Below are 21860 nucleotides of genomic sequence, written 5' to 3' on the forward strand. Positions count from 1 at the left end.
TTTTACAAAGGGTACCAGCAATCTAAAAAAAATACAGTCCAAACACAGGTATCGGTAACGATATCTAAAAAAAAAAACATGGTACATATACTAATAGGCATTGATAAGCAAAAACAGATGAGATGTTATTAAAATGACACGAGCATCCTTGAAATATAAAAGTCATCCCTCTGTTTGGAAATGCTTAGCTTAATGATATAGAAAAAAAGACAAACTTAAAGCAACTTAACTATATACTTTAAATTATGATGGCACCAATGTCATTTGTTTGCTTTCCGATATAAACGATTTGTGTCGGTAAAATTCATGTTGTTCAATGTGTCCCCCAATACATGATGTTTGTCCTGTGCTCGGAGTTTATTCAGTATTAGCTGATGAAGATTTCGGAGGTGATCTACATCAGTCTTGAAGTTTTCAGTCATTATAGTTAGTTCGTTCAGGTACTGGTTAGATTTGTAGATATTTAGTAACACAACAACTGACAAAATATTAATGATGAATAAACAGAGGTAAACAGATTTTCGCTTTCGTCCTTTGGTTTGCTTCTCGCGCACTATCGTCTGCTCTTGAACTGGGAACACTATGATCGGTCTTCCCTTCTCCATTCAGTCAACTCCTTGTATGTCATATGTTTCAACTGTAAAACGTTACAACAAAAATAAGATAAATACAAATGATTGTGTTATACGAAAAAACAAAATAACTTTCGCTGCCTGAAAGGAGAAAATAATTCAATTTTTTTTTACGAGATATTATCGAAATGTGTCCCTAATACCTCATTGGCCCTGTCCCCATCCCGATCTAAAAGGACGTCCCATTCCTTATGGAAAACATGTAAAAAGACATATGGGGTTGGGGTATTTGATATAGAAAACCAAGATTATTTCAATATACAACCAACTTAATGTTTACAAGATTATGAAAACCAGTGAGCTCTCTATCTAAACTATAATATTCATTACCCCTAGAATTCCTATAAACAGTACAAATCAAGAACAGGGCAAAAACACAGATCTCTGGAAACACTATAGGGGATCGGGTGCCAAGGGGGAGTATATATCCCCTCTCGACCAATTGCATCCGCCTTGAGCCCTCTATATTGATTTGGTAAATAAAGTAAGTTAGTTTGAAACATATTCAAAATTTGAACCTACGATAGTTAACCAGTAAATCAACGACCCAAGATCTGTTAAGCAGTAATCTTAAGTCATTGGATCAGTTTCACTGGGATGACAATTTTTAAATGTGTTTTGGAGTGACTTCACTGCTCAATAGCTAAAAGTTTCTTATACAGGTCTAAATTTGCAATCATTTACCTGCAATTAGTAGCGTCCTTACATGAGTAAAATAGTCTTGAAGGGACGTAAAAATAACAAACAAACAATTTAATAAGTAAGTATCTTCTTCATCTGCAAGGGGGATATGAATCCAGCGATAAAGCATATTTCATTGTTTTTCTGATGAAATGTTTTGTCAGAAAATAAACGAAATTAATGCCCTACAACATTTCCAGCAATCAAGTAACACGATTAATTCAAATCAAATATTTTTACTTAAAAAATGATCACTTAACCTGCGGAACACCTGACAGTGTGAAAATTGGTAGTTTTCCCTTGCTGGTAATTTCTACAGAAAATCTCAACTTTTATACATCCTACTTTTATACATCTCTGAAGGAAAATAGGCTCGTGATAATTAAAAATATCGAAAAAAGGACAGATTGGGTAGACATGGGTAGATCACATTAAGAGACAGGGCCTATACCGGTGCTTAGAGTATTCAGTTTCAAGGAAGGGTATTTTTCAACATTATTTTAATTTCTATATTGCATCATCGAAATCCTCCCCAAAACAAAGCATTAAATTTTCATATTATAATGAAAAAATACTCAAGGAACGAAATTTTGAATTTGTTTCCATCACTGACCTTTAGACCATGTGGATATTTAAGATCTCAAAATTTTCAACGGGATGGATACCTGAGAAGTCAAATTCATGCTTCTTAACCTAAGGAAAAATTATGCGTACCACAAACAACGAAGATGAAGTAATATTTGATAAGGAAAAATAGATTTCTGGGGATTTAACTGTGGTTGTTTTTCAAATCCAGACAGATTGCAAAATAAATTTTTAAGAATATGTTGTTCCTTAGAGGAAAAGTTGTCATATATTCTCAATCAAACTTTGCGCCCCATTCTTTTATGCCTTAAGGACCGTGCTTTACACAACCTTGAATTTGCACTAACAGAGTATTCATCACCTATTGTTCAAGAAAAGAAAAATGTCCAGTCCTTTTTGTATATACCAATATGAATATTAACCATTAATTATATTAAAAATATAGTATATAATTTTATGTTTTTTTAAAAAAAGATATGAAATGACAAAAAGTTCAATTCTATGTGTTAATTCTTAAGGTATTCACAGAAAGGTTAATTTCGCAAAATTCGGGATGATAAACACTTTGCCAAAAGTTCATTTTAACAAAACATTTGTATTATGATATCTTGATCACATTCCCCAACCTCTACCCCACAATTTATGCTTTAATAGAGCCTCGGAATTTTGCTTTATCTATGCATTCTCTAGTTCATTTAACAATTCATAGAAAAGAGAATTGCTTGACATACAGGTGTATTTTTTTCTATATCGTGAAGCAGATTCGTATAGTTAGAAAATTAAAAACCTCAGATCTTACAACCAAAGTGAAAAGTCAATTAAAATGCAATTTGGCGAGGCACGAAAGTCAGAAAGACAAATTTTTCCCTATCTTCTTTTTTCTCTAATTTAAGAAGTTAAAATTTAAAATCCTGTTCCTCTGAGATGAACGAAGCATACATAATGCCGAGTATCTACCTCAACACTAACTTCTACAAAAGAATTTCCACAAAAAATGACTTAACAACACACAGCAACCTGCCTCTTAACATACTTAAAGGAGAAAAATACTCTAAATGATTTCTTGTTCCCTGAAAATGAGCAGCCTTTTGTTTGAAAACAATTGAACGCTTTACAAAAGGATACTTTCGGCGATGTTTGGATGATACTTTTCCAAACTTTTTTTAGGAGCAGTCGGCGAAGAGAAGAGTTCACATAGGATACAAAAGACAACATTCTAAAAAAAACTCTCCGATAAAACAAGCATTTATTTGATCTAATTATGGTAGATGAAATATATGGAGATAACGAACAGTATTCAAGCTCAAAAGTCCATTAAACAATACAAAATAGGAGCAGAGCAAACACGGACCTCTAAACATCAGAGGTGGGATCAGGTGCCATGGAGGAGTGAGCATCCCCTGCCGACCGGTCACACCCGCCGTGTGCTCCTTGTCATGATCGGGAAATAACGGAAAAATCCGTCGACAATTCAGTGTGTAAATAATGGCCTAACAATTAGTATGCAAAACGTCAGTCAGCATATGCCTCAAAGATAAATTGTATTTGCTGACAAGGTCATTGTATCGACCATAGAACTTACGAAATGATGACTTTAAACGAGACAGCTGATATTCTTGTTTCATCAACTTGTTTGTCAATAATTCACCTCGTTTTAGAAACTGTTCATACGTAGAGCATGCTCTTGCGTATCGAATCAACTGAGAGATATATACCCCGTATGCAGGTGATGAAGGTATATTGCTGCATAAGTAAGGGAAGTTGACGATTGAAAAGTTAAAGTCATCACGTTTATCATAAAGCTTGGTTGTTAGATTACCATTAACGTCTTTTTCAAGTAAAATATCCAAATATGAAACAGATGTGTCAGACTCTGTAGTATCTTTTATCTCAAGTTCACCAGGATATATCGTATCGACATAAGAATGAAAATAGCCATTGTTAATTGACAATACATCGTCGATATATCTAAATGTCGAGTTGAAGGCCACAGCAAGTGTTTTCTTCTTTTCACGTACAAGATTTTGGACAAATTCTGCTTCATATGAATACAAAAAAAGGTCTGCTAATAACGGGGCGCAATTGGTACCCATGGGAATTCCAATAGATTGTTGGAAGACCTGGTCTCAAAAAACCACATAGATATTGTCAATCAGAAACTCAAGCATCTTTTTAATGTCAACTTCAGAGTACTTGTGTGTACAATCAGAATGTTTTTTAACAAAATAATTTTGCAAATGACCAATGACAAGGTAAGTATATTTACGAGTTCCATTTTTATTGAAAAAGCAGCTGTCAATGATATCAAAAAGCCTGGACTTTAATTTATCGTGGGGAATGGTTGTGTATAAAGTAGAAAAGTCATAAATTTTTAAGCTGTTGATTTTGGTAAAATCTTGCGATTTCAAATTTTCAAAAAGTTCCTTGGAATTTTTAAATATCCACATCTGATTTACACCACTTCTCGAATATATTGTTGCACAGTACTCTTGAAGTTTCTCCTTCACCACTGTTAATATCTTAGTGAGGAGTAAAGAAAGAGGCTTGGTTGAACATTTACTGGAACCCGGTATGTATCTTTGTTTGTAAGGATTTTTATGAAGTTTCGGAATCCAATATAAATATGGTAATTCAAATTCATTTTGGTTGTTTGGAATATTCAAAATATTCAAAACTGACATATGATTTTGAAGAATTTCTTCCTTAGAAAGGGAACTACGAGTATAAGTTGGATTACCACTCGTAGAATTAAATCCAAGTTCCTCTAAAATACATTTGATATAATGAGATACAGGTTAAAGACGAGCGTCACGATAAGGACATCTCTGAAATTGTCCTCATCATTTGTTTAAAACAAATTCTCATCAAAGTAAAATCTGACAGCCTTGTTGTCAGTTTTGTGGTTATCCAGAAGATACAGTCATAAATTCTCAGATTTTTACATAATTTGAAACATAACAAGTTGATATTAGCATTTTTGATCACCTTCCGCAATTCTATTTAATGTACATTTTGTTATATATATCTAACCACTCACAACAAATTCTATTAGTTTAGTTATTTAATTTGGTATATGATTATGTATTTTCCATAAATAGTAAGAAGGGAAGTACGACTCTGCCTAATTAGACCTTAAAATCAATGTCATTTGTTTTAATCAATAATCAAAGTGAAATTTGAAATTTAATTTTAAAAAAAGATGAAATTACTAAAGTAACCTAATACGGTTTTAAAAAACATGCATAATTTCTCATAGTTTCAAACAAATGATATCGACTGGATAAAATTAAAAAAAAAATCAATATAAGTATTACCTTGTCAACAGCTGTGTATGTCGCTAACACCTGAAGAAGTTTAAAAATATGTGCAGGTAACGACGACCCTAGGGCGCTTTGCTTATTGGAGTAAGTTAACATGCATCAGGAAATTTTATATTCATAATTAAATGTATGCATAATGTTGCAGCCATAAATGGATGGTTATTTTTTATGTATCCAACATCAAAATAAATACAGAATGTGAACAGATTTATTTAAAAAAAAAAAAAAAAAAAAAAAAAAAAAAAAAAATTCAAAATTGATGCTATTCGGTGATGATTAATAACATCCCTTTTTAAGGACATACGCAACGTAGTTTGAACTTTATTGTCTATTTCCCTTGAGTTGAAGAGTTCCAATACTTAAAGGAACTGTGTGCTACATTTTAATGTTTATACCATTGTACACTTCTTCTAAAACAAGTTTGGATAAACAAAACGTCTTGAATATATGTTTAGTAATTTTTGTATATTTTTCTTTGAATTACACAAGAATTTTCATCAATTGATATCTTTTCAAAACCCCTGGTAAATCTTGTTGATTTTTTGTCTACGAACATCTGATAGCACTATAATCTTAAATTAAGAATATCTTGAAAAATTATTAGTAGGTAAGGTACGTTGCGTATGTCATTAAGTGAAACATTCTTTTGCACTTTTCTTTGATGTACCAGCACCTAAAATGAATGATTATTTTTTTTTCTTCTTTTTTTCTTACACAAAAACTCAAATTATAGTAGCTTTTTTAGATTTTGTACAGGACCTATCAGTCGTTTTCGAGATGAAATCCTATGGCCATTACTTGAAGTAGATGCTACTATAGTCAGTTTCCATTTTGCATCATTTGCTTACTTATTACACACTCATTTACAATATCAAGAGCGACATGGCAGTAACTTTTGGGATAACAATGTTTGATTTTATCTTGTTTCTTTCAAGAGCGACATGACAGTAACTTTTGGGATAACAATGTTTGATTTTATCTTGTTTCTTTCTGTTCTTTTATGTCAGCATCCATTAAAAAAATACACTACATTTACACTGTAAACTTGGAGATGTTTGATCAAGGGTAATTTTTGCGTATTTTGCTATCAGAAACACTTTGTAAAAATGATTACTAAGCACAATGTTCTATAAACAAGTCTTAACGATTTCTCTACATGAAAGTCAAGAACGATCACTGAAAATTACTATAAATACATGTATACTTCGTATATAAGACATTGTATTGGTAGAGGAAGACACGATAGAGTTCGGAGGGAAAGAAGGAGGAATACACCGTTTATGATCTCTTAAATCATATTTCTATTCTTGAGGAAATAAAATACTTTACTCACGTAATGTGAATTTTTTACGCTTAAAATTATTCAGATTATTGTCTTTTTTTAAAAAAATATAAAAGGGAAAAAATGTGAATTTTTTAATCAACACACTTTTTACAAGTTAAATGACATACTTGAGTGAAAAAACGATTTTTTTTTAAACTTGACAGCATGACTTGACTGTCGTTCTGATTCAGTGGTGTATCATAATATTCGTCCTAGCAAATCGTGCCCAGCCATTCCATTCACTGCTCATCTGTTTACCTGTGATAGTATTTGATGATACACATATAGGTAAGTTGTAAAATATTAATTTTTATTTATTTATCTACGTTGTTTCTTAGAAGAAATTTTTCTTATAAAAAAGTCTAAAAATATACCAAATGAACCACAGGCACTTGGGACATGGACTGATATGTCAGTCGAAAACGAGATATTTAAAAACAGCTCCCAGAGACAAAAGAGTTACATTATCTATAACATGTAATCCATATTAAAATGCAAAAATAGGGAAAAGGTTGTCAAGCTCCGATTTAAAAAGAAACAAAATTGAAAGGGGGGGTCTATGCCCCAAGTGCCTGTGCAATGAACTGCCATCCTTATGTAATATTTGATTGAAATTAATTAGTTCTTAGATGAAGACATCACGCAATGGAGTAAGGCAATTTACCTATTTAAGAAGTAGGTACGATAAACATTGGTTTATGCCAAGTTCAATTTCAAGTTCATTTATTCACTCAAAACCATCTAATATATAAATGGTACATGAGGACAATGAAAAATATTTGCAACATATAAATTCCGGTCAGAGGTACAAGTATATGATATACTTATTCAGAAAATGAAAGTGAAGGAAGACAAAGAAAAAAAGATGAATACATATAATACATATGTTAATAGTATAAACGAGGAAAAATCATGGAGGACAGACTAGCTCATATATTTTTAATATAAAAGTACAGAGTTTTTTCCGAGTTTTAGCATCTTGTTTTGTCATTAATTGAGAAAATTTAAGTATATTTGGTCTAGCAAAGTAGTATTCATTTATATACTTTTTCCTAATGTTTGACAATGAAGTGCATTCATACGGAAGCCGGTAGGTGCCAGGTAGAAAAATATTTTATCTGGCGGCCGCCAGATAAGTTTCTGGCGGCCGCCAAATAATTATCTGGCGGCCGCCAAATAATTATCTGGCGGCCGCCAAATAAATAACTGGCGGCCCCCAGAAACTTATCTGGCGGCCGCCAAATAATTTTCTGGCGGCCGCCAGATACAAAGATCTGGCGGCCGCCAGAAATTATCTGACGGCCGCCAGAAAGTTATCTGGCGGCCGCCACATAATTTCTGGCGGCCGCCAGATAATTATTTGGCGGCCGCCAGATAAGTTTCTGGCGGCCGCCAGTTATTTATGTGGCGGCCGCCAGAAAGTTATCTGGCGGCCGCCAGATAAAATATTTTTTCTACCTGGCACCAACCGGCTTCCGTACATTCAAGTATAAAATGGAATTTATCGGCAACATGTTTAGCTTTACAAAGTGTACATAATCTTTCATTTAGTGGTATACCTGCCCATCTTCCCAGTTCAACTGGTAGACGGTGATTAGAAGTACGAAATTTTACAAGTATTTTTCTAAATTTTAATGGCAAAATGCTTAAATACTTTTCACATTCAAAGCTTGTTTATACACACCTTTGGATGAACTACATGTATTAATTTTAGCATTCCATTTTTGTATAAATTGATCCTGTATAATCGTTGCTTTAGAGCAGTAGTAACCCAATCTTGATTAAGACTATAACAAAACTGTTCATTCCAAATATTAGATAGTCCGCATGAGTCAAAAATGCGATACACACAGTCAATCCATGGATTCTTACCAATTTCAGATTGTGAATTAGCGATTAAATATTTATATAATATACATGAAGTTTTGTTTCCGGGGGTATTAATTAATTTACACTTACACCAATATGAAACTATTCTAGAATAAACAAGGGCAGATAATGGAAAGCGTCCTGTTTCACCATAAACCATGAAAATTTGGGGTACTACTTTTCAAGTAAAGTATATGTTTCAAAAATTTTAAATGAACACGTTCAATAATGTCTAGGTTTTCAAAACCCCAGATTTCACAACCATAGAGTACACTGGTACAACCATTTATCGAACAATTCAAATTGACATGCTATAGGGCGGTTGAATTGTCTAATTTTTCTGATTACACCATACATTGCTTTTTAGACTTGCTCACATAGATGTTTCTTGGCTTTTAAAAAGGAGCCAGATCTTGAAAAAATGATACCAAGATATTTAAATTCTTACATTTTCTAGACTCTTGTTATTGTAGTAAAATGTTCTCTTGAATAAAGGACCTTTTGAAAAAATTAATATTTTGGTCTTGTCAATATTAACATGCAATTTTCACTCTGTACAATAGCATTCAAATTCATTCAAAGCATTCTGTGGATCATCAGGAGTTTCTGCTAAAATGACAGTATCATCGGCATATAAAAGTATTAAAAGTTTCAAATACATACATGTACCTAATTCGTGTTCTATTGAAGTAGTAAGACTTTGTAGACTAATTATATTTTTATCAACAAGATAATTTTCTAAGTCATTAATGTACAGGGAAAATAAAAAGGAGGATAAGTTTTCCCCTTGCCGAAACAGTCTATAGCTGGCTGTGTAACTATAATAAATTAGTTAACAAAGTTAAAATTAAGGTAGCTAATTCGTTCCAAATTTCTATCAATCATTTTTTTATTTGAATTGCTATAAAATAACTCGTATTCTAACTAAAAGGACCATACAAGACATACCTATTTATGCTCATTTTTATACAATGTGTTTTAGAGCACATATCCCTGAAAATTCAAAGATATACAGATTTCATTCAGTTTTGCATCAAAATACATAATTTAAGGTTGTATTTCATAAAATCAAAAGATCACTAGATTCACTTGTAAAGAGACTTCTTAAAACTTTTCAAAAAAAACCTAAATAAATTGAGGTTTAATCAGTTTACTACCTTCAGAAAAAATAAGATACAATGTAATGAAATGTTCGTCCTACATGTAAAAGGAACGTAGAACGAAGCTGGGATGTCCTCCAGTTGAAATTTTTTTTTCTTGTTATTTTTTTTCTGGCTGTCCCCTTTGAAAAAGCAGTGTTACTGTGTATGTTCCCACTAAAGCTACGGAAACATCATATTTTCGATTCCATATCGCTAGGCAAATTAATAACCGGATAAACATAGACAATTTTTCAAATCAAAATATTTTTAAAATACTGTGCTCGAACTTGCGCTGCAATTCATAGATTAAGCTTTACGCTAATATGTATAATGAGTAATCAATGATAATTCACATTTATTATAGTGGAAAATGGCTGTATAAAATTGTCTTTATCAACACATTTCAATCCACGTGAAGCAATTCTGTTTTTTTTATTGCTTTTTCCATATAGTAATGCATCAGTAAAGCACAGATGAACAGATTTGATACAGTCAACTTTCACATGATAAAAAGATCACTTTATAAAGTATGCTAAGTAAATTCTGGTCGAAGTTATTTTGTTGGTAGCTTTATCATTGCAGAGTTATCCCAAAGGAAGAGTTATATAATGATCAAATAAGTTTAATTAAAATAACGTGAGTATGCCTTTAAATTCAATGGTTATGTTTAATGTCTTTGTCAATCTAATTTTGCAGTACATAAAAAGATCCAAATAGCAACAAATTTCTAAATATTCCATACGATTTTTTTAAAAAGATGCGGAGAAAATTAGTCAAGATGAATGTATAGGTACAGTACACTTAAATCTTCTAGCAGATGAATAATTTCTGGAAGCTCTTTGTATCAGATGTTGGTATCTAGCGAAGATATACAATTGAATATGAAATAAATAACATCTAGATCAAGCGGTTCAAACAATTAGCTTAACTTCTTTTCGCTTTTTCTATCCAAGGAAAAAATTGGTATAGGCAGAAAGGATGAAGTTTATTAATAATATTAGTGATCTACTTTGGTTCAGAACATTCCGTATGGAATAGAGAAGAAAAATTCAACGAAAGGCACCCAACTAACTATGTCACTATTTTTTTTTTAGAGTCGAACAAAACACGATGTTTCCAGGATACTAAACTTGTAAGGGAACAGCGTATCCTAAAAAGGATTTATGATTAAACTCGGCAAGATGCACGCCATCGAGATTGACTCGGCAGAACGAGAAAAAATCCCCATGATTCTGGTGCAAGTATTCATGTTGGGGATGATCTTTCTAGGATTCATCGTCATTTGGCAAATCTACATCATGAATCAATTTCTCTCAGAAATCAGCGAGGAGCTGGGAAATGGGAAAATACAGCTACAGATGAAGGGTGTGAACAAAGACAGAATCTTAAGAAAAATTATGAATTTAGATTGATTTCTTTAAAATATTTTGATGTTTTTCTTTGCAATTCCCGATCTGATTTAAATTTTTAGAACAAAGCCTATAATAGCTGCAGATCTGTAGCTCACTCGTCTTGTACAAAATGGGATGGACGACCATGAATATCTATTTAGATCAAAGTGCTGACGAGTAAGGAACTGTAGCTCAGAGATCGTCCATTTCATTTTTTTTTTTTGCAAGCTAAGTCCATAATAGAAGGAATACTTAAGTTTTTACAGCATGTAGCTCTCTCTCAGTTACAACAGTTTTAAAACATTCACTTACTTCTAACGTGCTTTTATGTAATTGCTTTAAGGAAATATAAGGAGAAAGTTGTCCTTAATCTATTTTAATGCTGAAGTCATAAGCTGGAATCAAAGGTACAGGTATGTACACGCAGATAGTGTAAATGTTATACACTACGACTGTTATTAATGAATGTATTGAGTGTCTTGATCTAGAGCTCGGATGCTGTTTACTTGATTCTTGAAAAAATGTTTTGCTCAGAATACTTCGATTTTAAAGATCAGTTTCCAATACCTTTTTAATAAACAAGATTTTCTAAGGTGTAAAAACATGTATCAAACACATCTATCGTGAAAGATATCTAAAGCCAAAAAAGAATGCGTTCCTTATAGGCCTCTAACTTTTAATTGTTCCACGACATTGTTCCTTTGGTCAAATACTTTTCTTTTTTAGAATTTAAAATAAGACAAGGCTAATTTTTTTCCCTATTTCTTCATTAACTGACACGGATATCCACGAAATGTAAAAAGTCGTCCATGTGTTTGAAAATGAATACATCTAGCTAATAAACTTAAAGCAACTTTTCGTATATAGCAATACTACTACCTTTGTATAATGGCACCAATTCCATTTGTAACAGAATTAACGTTCCCTAGTGTACCCACAATACACGAAGAGTAACTCATTGATATTTATTAGTAGTTAGTTTCTTTGGAATGTCTGAAAAACCTTCCCTCCCCTCAACAGAAACATAAATTTGCCATTCACCAGGAGTTCAGATATAACTTTGACTGCTCTTAAAGAGAATATATAATTCAGTGTTTTGTTTATGATCACAGAGTAAAGCTTATTCAGTTGTGAGTAAAATGTATCATTAGTAATATTTGAAAATGCATCATATTTACATGGGAACATCAAGCAATAGAATTTGAAAAGTATGTATGATTAGCATTGACTTTTGTTCCAAAATCTAAAGGAGGTTGCGTAAAGCCGATGATTGAAAATCTAATAATGTTATCTAGAGTCTAAAAGTTTTCAAGATTTTGATTTATTTTATCACATTTTTTTTTTTTTTTTTTTGAATATTGTGCTCGAACTTACGATATGATTTGTACTTTAAGCTTTATGGTAATATGTAAATGCGTAACCAATGATAATTCACATCTATTAGTGCAAAATGATTGCATAAAATTGCTTTTATCAAGATATTTCAATTCACTCGTAGCAATTTTGTTTTTATTGCTTATGTCTACATACACGCATGAGTTACACAGATAAAAAGATACTGAACAGTACAATTTAAAAACTTTAAAAAAGAAAAAAAAAGCACGATTATGCCTTCAAATTATCTAATTATGGTTAATGTTTTTGTACTCAATTTAAGTTTGAAGAATATAAAAGCAATATAAACAGATATGCTATACCATTTTCAAAAATAGTCGGAGAAGAAAATTAGTCCCGTCGAATTTTTGAGGAGACTACACTTTAAATCTTGTACTAGATGAATAATTTCTGAAAGCTTCTTGTATCAGATGGCACAGAATGAACAGGACAAAACTACTTACTATCGAATAAATGACACCTTGGCCAAGCGCTTCTTGAGTACTAGTATTAAGAATGGAGGAAATAAGAAACATCAAGCCACTCACATCAATTATGCAACTATTTTTCTAGAGTCGGATAAAATATAGTATGTTCTAGGAGGATCCTAAATTCAAAAGAAGCCAGTTATCCTGTCCAAAAACGGATAAATGGTTAAATTCGGCAAGGAACAAGTGAAGGAGACTGGCCCAGTACGTAAAGAAGGAGAGAAATTCCCGGCGATTCTGGTGCTAGTATTCATGTCGGTGATGTTCTTTCTAGCGCTTGTCGTCGTTTGGCAAGCTCACAACATGAATCAGCTTCTCTTAGAAATCAACGAGGAGATGGAAAATAGGAAATTTCACGCGAAGGATGTGAACATGGACAAAACCTTCAGAAAAAATATGAATTTAGATTGATTTCTTTAAAATATTTTGATGTTTTTCTTTAAAATCTTAGTTCAGATTTGATTTGATTTAGAGCTGATTCGAATTTTATTGTTTGAATTTTACTGTTTGACTTTAAAGTCATTTCAGAGCAATATAAAGATAACGACTTAGGCTTCAGATGTTTCATGATTCCGGAGCCAGATTTTATCGAAATCACACAAATCACACAAATCTGTAGGATATGTACATACAGGATAGGCAACGATTTCAAAGAATAGCTTAGTACCTCTATAACGTTTTAAATAAGATAAGCACAGTTTGAGCTTAGAGAAGACCTGAGGGGTGGTGGTTGGGGAGGGGGGAGTGTGAAAAACTCAAAAGACCTAACTACAAGCTAATTTACTCTTGCCATTACATCAAGCTGGTCGGGTAGATATGTGTATTATACCCACATCGAGAAATTTTACTCTGGTCTAGATATTTTTCCATTCACCATTCAGGGTATTTTGCGCAAATCTTTATAGAATTTTAAGTCCAGAAAAAGTTGTATGTCTTCACTTACCATAGCTTTCAATTGTTGTTCTTACATCAAATCACATTAGAGAGTGTTCATATTATTTTGTATCATTATTACACTTACACGTATTGCCAAAAAATTGTGTCATGTTATCATTTGCTTATTATCCTTCAACGAAGTGTCAATTTTGAGAAGTTCTAACTAGTATATTATCCAAATTATTATCATTGATTTTTTTTTTAGAAAATAATTTTGCAAAACATGAATACAATTGTTCTTTAGACTATCAAAACATCTGAAGGGGCAAGGATATTAAACTCATTAGTTTTGTCCCTTTAAAAGTTTTGAGTAGTCTATTTGTAAAAGTCAAGGAAAGTCCATATTTGGATTCCTCGACACCAAAAAATACAGGCTCGGATCTGTTATTATGGATATTGCAATTCATAGGCTTTTTAAACCGCCACGTTCTACGGAAGAAATATAGCCAAATCTACCCGTTTTACCTCAAACTTCAATATGCCAACAAAGGAATTGACGCGGTTAATATAATATTCTTAATCACAAAAGGTTCCAGTCTTGTATTCCACCATATTTCCAATTGAAGACACCCTGTATTTTCTATAAATATATATCGACTATTGCTTCCAAACTTTTTGACTACAAGAAAATTTTACAGAGCCTGGATACTGAGCATCTGAAACATAATTCACCATCGTGTTCATCTTCTTCACCCTACAACTAGCCTATAGACCTGCTGGACACGTTATTACTGGTGACGTAAATATAGTTAATAATGAGGACCTTAAATCACTTATTTTAAAGGGGCCAAAATTTAGGGAACCCCGATCTTTTAACTGGAATCATAATTTCATAAATGTTATGAATTCTTTGGAAGATTACGCCAGGCGATGGACCAGACATGAAAAAAGAAGACCTTGACACTTTGTCGGAATGCATTAAATATATCAGATGTATGTTAGAATTTCGCATTAAACGATTGAGGGGCAATATGAAAACCATCTTTTCTATAATAACTTTATTGATATGACACAAATATTCTTGAAATATTATCAACTGTTTGAAAATGCATAGCTAATATACTTAAAAAACTTTTCATCGAGCAATCTACTAACTCTTATAATGGCTCCACTGTCATTTGTTTACCTTTCGATACAACCGATTTGTGTCAGTAAAATCCAGTAAATGATGGTGTTTGTCCTGTGCTCGGAGTTTATTCAGTAATAGCAGATGAAAATTCCGGAGGTGGTCCACATCAGTCTTTAAGTTTTCTGTCATTTTTGTAAGTTCGTTCAGGTACTGGTTAGATTTGTAAATGTTAAGTAACACAACAACTGTCAAAACATTAATGACGAATAAACACAGGTACAAAGATTTTCGTTTTCGTTGCTTGTTTTGCTTCTTTCGCACTATTATCTGCTCTTGAATTGGGTATACTATTAACGGTCTGTCTTTCTCCATTCGGTTTATTTCTACTATTTTCTAGATGTATAAACTGCAAATATATAAAAAAAAAACAAGAACTCAAAACTTTGTTCTTACAAACAATAGCATATGTCACCCTGACCTGACCAAAAACATTGCAAAAAAGAGTTGAAATCAAAGTAAGGAACTATTACTTTAAAATTTTGGAATAATGTCGAATTTTAAGAAACTTAAAAAATCGCCTTTTTTGTTTCCTTGGTAACAGTGAACAAGTCTGTTCAACAGATTTTAATTATTTTTGTAGAAATCAGTATGACTTCATGTCAGGAATCATCCTTTGATGTTTCAATAAGAATAGGTAGGTTACTGGGAAAATGATTTATAATTTTTCATAGTTCACCTGTTTCCAAGGCAACGGTGACCATTTTGAACATTTTAAATGTTGAATGCACAACTAGCCTTTAATAATTATTTCTGTGAAGTTTCAATTAGATTACGCTAGCCATTTGAGAGATTGATTGATTGTGTGTTGTTTTACGTCCCATTCGAGAATTTTTCACTCATATAGAGAGGTCACCATATACCGGTGAAGGGCTTCAAATTTAGACCCTTACTCGGCCATTGAGCAGTGAGAGTTCTTTATCGTGCCATCCTCTGCCGTGACACGGGGCTTTCGGATTTTAATAGTTTATCGTGCCATCCTCTGCCGTGACACGGGGCTTTCGGATTTTAAGGTCTCATCCGAAGGACCCACAACTTTCACTTCAAAGCGCCGAGCGCTTGGCGAAGGAACAGTTGCTACCTATTTTTTATCGACTTAGGTCAGTCGCGGTTGGGGATCGAACCTCTGCATACAAAATTATAGGTGGAACGATAACAAATTTTGGGGAGGTTAATTTTGCAAAATCTCATTACCAATTTGCAAACTGTTTCTTGTTTACAAAACTTTTTTATCATCTTGATCGCATTCTCTATTCTAAACCTAACAAAGTATACTTCAGTGAAGCCTCAGAATTTTGCTTAATCATTCTGTTAAATTTTTAACCCTTCATAGATTAGAAAAATTATTGGTATACAGATGTTTTTTTTTCTTCTTTGCCAAACTAGCAAACTGAATGTAAAGTCGATTAAAATGAAGATTGGTGATGTGTGAAAGGTAGACAGATTTAATTTGAGAAGTAGAAATCTAACAACCAACCTTCTAAAATAACAGGTTAAAAATTGTAAATTATACTGAGTTTTAAATTCTTCCAAAGGTTTTTTCAAACAGTCGGCAAAGTGTCAGGTGTGTGGGAGTGTGTCAGATAAAATAGGAACGCGTCACCAGTTTTTGGATAGTACTTTTAGTATTAGGAAAAATACTAAAGGAAAAGTTGGTAGAACTAGTAAAATTGTTTTGAATGTGTTACAGCTGCAAATGACATACGACACTTTTTTGATATTTAACATTTATGCGCATGCAGCAACATCTGCAGAAATTATTGGCATGGACACAAGACATTTATAATCCGAGATATCAGCAAGTGGAAAATTAGTGGCCGATTTGACGCATTGCATCGATACATTATGGGGATTACCAAAGGAGGAATACTTGCTCAAATTACCCTCAAAATTTGCTCCAGAACAATTCACATAAAAAAGGGACGTTCATTTTGTCATTTTTGTGTGTTTAGCATGGGGATGAAGAGATACAGTTATTTGTTTATATGTAATTTTAAATATAAATCTTGAAGTTATTTACAAATCTGACCACTATTTTAAAATTCTACTTAATCTATGTTCAATATATCTTTTATTTATCCTAGAGAATTCTTTTATGGGTTAATTATGCCTTTGTCGTAAATAGTAAGAAAGTTCTTACGAATGTATCTAATAATGAATTTTATAATCATTGTTCTCCGATTTTCCCAAACATCCAAGTAAAATTAAATTTCGATTTTAAAGATATAGATAACCTTATCGGGTTTAAATCATACTTAAATTCTCTTCACCGTAAAACAAAGACTGTTAAATGAATAAAAGGGTAAAAATCAAAGATAAAAATATACAAATATTTCTAATGTATATAATGTAAATATTACCTTGTTAATAGCTGTTTTCTCTAACACGTGAATAAGACAAGTAATGAGGGCCCAAGGGCTCAGTGGAGTATGTCAGTTTGCCTATATGCTCCACAAAATTTGCATTCATATTAAAATGTCTGCAACCATGTGTCACGATGCAAATTTTATGTCTAATTTTTTAAAAATCTAAAGTATGTCATTACATTTTAATTTCTCAGAATCTATCAAAATCGGTAATACAAACAGTATCCCGTGATAGTGATGGTATGGAGACAGCCGTAATGAACAGCATCCCATAATAGTAATTGTATATACATGTAGATAGCCGTAATAAGTTATTTCAGATTTTTTATATATACGTTTTCCTTTGATGTGTCACCACCCTGTGAGATTTATCCGGATCATGCGAGTAATATTTTGCTTATCCCAAATTTAAAATGTTTTTTTTTTTAATTCCATGGTTTGCACAGTGGAAAATTTCATGAGATAACATCAAAGTTATGCTAGGTATATTTCAAATTCTATGATAATCTCTTGAGGAGTTGTTAATCAAATGCTTCATTCATGTTAAGAACAATACTGAAAATCATTTTCCCTAAGTCAGAATCAACACCTATTAAAATTACAATGCATGTACACACTGAAAATTGTGTTGACGAATTTTATGATTAAAAAGACCTCGTTAAAATGAACCTCAAGTGAAATATTCTTTAAATCACATTACCTAGTAACATATTTGATCAATTTTTCCCATTCTCATTTTTCCTATCCCCGGTCGACAGGGAATGCTTACTCCTCCATAGCACCAGATCCGACCTCTGATGATTTTGGAGGTCCGTTTTTGCTCTGCTCCCGATCCGTATTGTTTCAATGGCATTTAAGCTTAATTACTTATTTTAGAACTTATAACTGTTTATTATCTACAAGCCAAGGGCTTTCTATGCGATCTGCTTCCAAGGGACCGAATACCCTTGACTTGAATATTTGTCATCAGAAATGAAATTAGCAAATTAAAATTAAAATCATTTTTCCACCTACCGGTAAGTTACCAAAAAATAGAGTTCAAATTCTTTCCATGTTACTGATGCATTGATATATTGTTAGAGCAATAGATCAAAATTGCTTAGTGTGATTTGATTGTCTGACAAAGGCAATTTTATGCAGTGAATCTCTTAAAATACTCGTATCTGTGCTTAATAGTTGGTTACTCATATATATACACTGTAATATTAGCAAAACACTGCATAAAGAATAATATTTCTAATTTTAATAAAATGCATTAAACGAAAACAAAATCTTGATCAGGGATTGGGAAATTTAAAGAAAGGGATTGTAACTGACCGAACTAAACTACTTTTTTACGTTATAAAATGTATTTTGTTATTTTAAAAAGTTTTTTTTTAATTTCAAGCATAAAAATATTTTTTTAATTAATACTCAATTAAAATTACGATTAGATTTTCAACAACTTTGAATTCCATTTCTTAGAAAATTGTTAAAACAAAAGTATCCAGATGCTTCAAGTTCACTCATTTAAATTTATTTAATGAATGAACAAATTTATTTATAACTTATAATTGTATCAATATTGACATTGTTGTCAATGGGATTCAGTATTGTCTGTAATATCCAAGTGTTGTTTCATAAATCATCGAAAAGTAATTTAATCTTATTAGCAAAAAAAGAACTATTTAATTTAAGTAAATGAGCGCATTTGAACGGGGCTTAATTAGATACCGATCACACTAAATACTTATAAAATTAGAGTAAATAAACAATGAATTTGTAGGATTTTACAACATCAGCAGCTAATTTGATGTCAATCAGGACTAAGTTAATTTTGTCATGTCCCAGTCATTTGAAGAAATAATTATCTTTGCAATCTTGAAAAAAAGTTATTGTGATCCTTTTTATCGGACAACTTCAACTTCTAACTTCAAATGTTAAATTTATGACGTCACAGAATATATATATTTTTTGCAGCTGTTTCAGGATAATCATTCCTTTCATACCACAACTTCTTATTCCAGATAAAGGTAAATGAAATATTTTTCTTTAAATGAATTTAAAAAAAAAAGACAACGCCAGATACATTGGATTCACATATAACAATTATCTTCCAAGAAATCAAGGAATCAGCTATCTTACATACGAAGGTGTTTGCTGTATTTGTAGGGGAATTTATATTCATTAATAAGAAGCTGTTTCAACGTTTTAGGTAAGCTTATCTCACAGGGGCAATAGGTTTTTCCAAAGATTGGATGAGGGAACAATCCTTTTTGATTGAGTTCAATGAAAAAGAGTAAGGGTGTCATTTTGTGGAGAAGAATGATCACAGTTTGTGATCTCTTAAACCACATTTCTTTTCTTGGGAAACCACTTCTATTCGTGTAGAGCAATTCGTGTAGAGCAAAACTAATTTTTCAAAGAAATAGGCATGAAAATAATTTCTTACAGAAATAAAAAGTGTTGTAATAACGTTTTTTTAAACAAGGTCAGTGACTTTTCCTTACGTATAAGTCGATTTTTTAACTTGACAATATAGACTGTCATTCTCTTTACAATGATTTTCCCTGTGGCGTATCATTAAGTTCATCCGAGCAGAACGGTTTCAATCGTACATAGTTTTTACGTTTACCTGTAATAATTATAACGAGGTCTACTGAAAGTTGCTGAGAAAAACTACGCATCGAATGAAAATTTTAAGGTTAGTTGTGATGTATTAGTTCTGCATTTACTAATCAAAGTTGTTTCCCGGAGGAAATAAAAAATTGTGTCAATATAAACCAATGATCCGCCATGCTTAATGTACATGTAATTTGCTTGACATTAATTAGCGTAGACATCATGCAGTGTGATAATGTGTTTAACTTGTGTAAGAAGTTGTTATGATTACTACATTTGTCTCTATAGCTAAATTAATATGATTGCGTAAATCTGAAGTTAACAGGAATAATAAGAAATACATGTATTTCTAGACCAAATGCATATTAATTGTTATTGTTTCATTCGTGAATCTATGCTATTGTTTTCAACATTAAATTAAGTTATAAATATATACATGTATCTCTCTTTCAAGACGTCGATATGGATTTATCGACTAAGAGTGACTGTATATAATCACATTTATGAAGACATTTCAATCCAATTTTGTTTTTATTGCTGTTATTATATTTTAATGCATCAGTGATTTAGGTTAAAATGCACTGAATTATACTTTTTAAAGTTAATCTTAAATAGGCCGGAAAAATCATTAATTATCTGGAAGACAACCGATTTGACGATTAAATTCAAATGCAATGATCACGAACAGTTCCGTCTTCTTAAGTCAAAGGTTTAGGTCCCCTCCGCTCCCCAGGTAGCGGAGTCGATTAGAAACCCTTAGTTTAAGAGGATGGAACAATTAGAATTCAAATGTTAGAATTTTAGCTCTCTTACATTTATATTCATACCAGATTTTTTTATTTCTAGAAACTTATTGTAAGTACTTTAAATCAATGCAACAGTTGTGATTCCGTCATTATCTTATGCAAAGTAAATTAAAAATAATTCAGTGGAATTATTCTGCAAGAATTATTACATGTATATGCCTGAAGGTGCCCTCCCCCTCGCACTTTTATGGATTAAAAGATGAAAAACGGGATTAATTTCCAGTCGATACTGGACGAAAAAAAATGCTGAGAATCCCAAATCTTACTGATAATGTTTGATAATTACTGATTCTGTGCTGTTCTTCCTGATAAATTCTGATATATACTGATATTATTACTGTTGTTTTTGATAATTGTAGTAGTTTCTGATAAATACTGTTATGCTGTGCTGTCCGTGCTGAAATTTACTGAGAATTACTGTGTTATTGCTCTTGAGCTGAGAAGGTGCTAAAATAGAACTGAGGACAATTTAAACCTTCTACAATCATTTCTTTTTTTCTTGATTTAATTATCGCAACAGTATTATCATAATTCTTAAAAGCCACTGCTTGTGACAAAAACTTTGACACTGATCTCAGTAACCATAAGGTTATGAAAAACTTTGACAAATAAGAGTTATTAATCCACTTCCCGGGGAGCAGAAGGGACCTAAACCCTTGACTTAAGAAGTTAACTGTCCATGATCATTGCATTTGAATGCATTTGAATTTTATCGTCAAATTATTTGTCAAATCAAATATAACCTTCCAGATACTTGATTTTTCCGGCCTATTTAAGATTAACTTTTAAAAATATAGTTCAGTGTCTTTTGACTTGTATCACTGATGCATTCAAATATAATAACAGCAGTAAAAAGTAAAATTGGATTGAAATGTCTTGATAAAGGTTAATATATACTGTCACTCTAAATCGTTACATCTATAGATCTTGATAGAGAGATACATGTATATATTTATAACTTAATGTTACAAACAATAGCATAAATTCACGAATTGAACAATAGCAAAGTTGATTAAATTGCATTTGGTCATGAAATATATCTTTGCTTATCACATACTGAAAACATCTTCGTATTAAAAAAAGTACTATAAAGTCAAATATGCAATCAATTTTAATCATTTTAAAGGCTATTGTCATATTTTTCATCACACAGGCAATTTACAATTATTTTGCAGCTAGAAGGGTCTTGGTTTGATCATAGAAAATTCATAGGTTAAGG

At 32.0% G+C, this 21860-nt stretch overlaps 1 protein-coding gene and 1 long non-coding RNA gene across 3 annotated transcripts; one reads left to right on the forward strand and one right to left on the reverse strand.

Annotated features, from left to right (window-relative positions):
* Positions 1-86: 86 nt before the first annotated feature.
* On the reverse strand, positions 87-15263 carry LOC133196242 (uncharacterized). Of its 2 annotated transcripts, none has more exons than XR_009722302.1 (2): positions 5213-5274; positions 87-637 (listed from the first exon to the last, which is right to left on the reverse strand). XR_009722302.1 is itself a non-coding variant. In XM_061332156.1 (2 exons), exons 1-2 carry the CDS (start codon positions 15181-15183, stop codon positions 581-583), a joined length of 372 nt encoding a protein of 123 aa, XP_061188140.1. In that variant the 5' UTR covers positions 15184-15263; the 3' UTR covers positions 87-580. The 2 variants fall into 2 exon arrangements, 1 of the variants encoding a protein (XP_061188140.1); XM_061332156.1 differs by lacking the exon at positions 5213-5274 and adding an exon at positions 14869-15263.
* Positions 6745-11314, forward strand: LOC133196241 (uncharacterized). The gene is made up of 2 exons (XR_009722301.1): positions 6745-6830; positions 10648-11314. It is a non-coding gene; the product is annotated as an uncharacterized LOC133196241 (long non-coding RNA).
* Positions 15264-21860: the final 6597 nt, after the last annotated feature.

The sequence above is a fragment of the Saccostrea echinata genome, unplaced genomic scaffold, assembly GCF_033153115.1.
Source record: "Saccostrea echinata isolate AGI-Se365-2 ecotype Australia unplaced genomic scaffold, CSIRO_AGI_Sech_v1 ptg000030l, whole genome shotgun sequence".
NCBI classification, from domain to species: Eukaryota; Metazoa; Mollusca; class Bivalvia; order Ostreida; family Ostreidae; genus Saccostrea; species Saccostrea echinata.

Coding starts and splice junctions, on each gene's coding strand:
- LOC133196242 (XM_061332156.1), bottom strand. CDS start 15,183: ATGGAGAAAGACAGACCGTTAATAGTATACCCAATTCAAGAGCAGATA. Junction 638..14,868: donor CAAATCGGTTGTATCGAAAG/GTAAACAAATGA, acceptor AACGTTTTACAG/TTGAAACATATGACATACAA.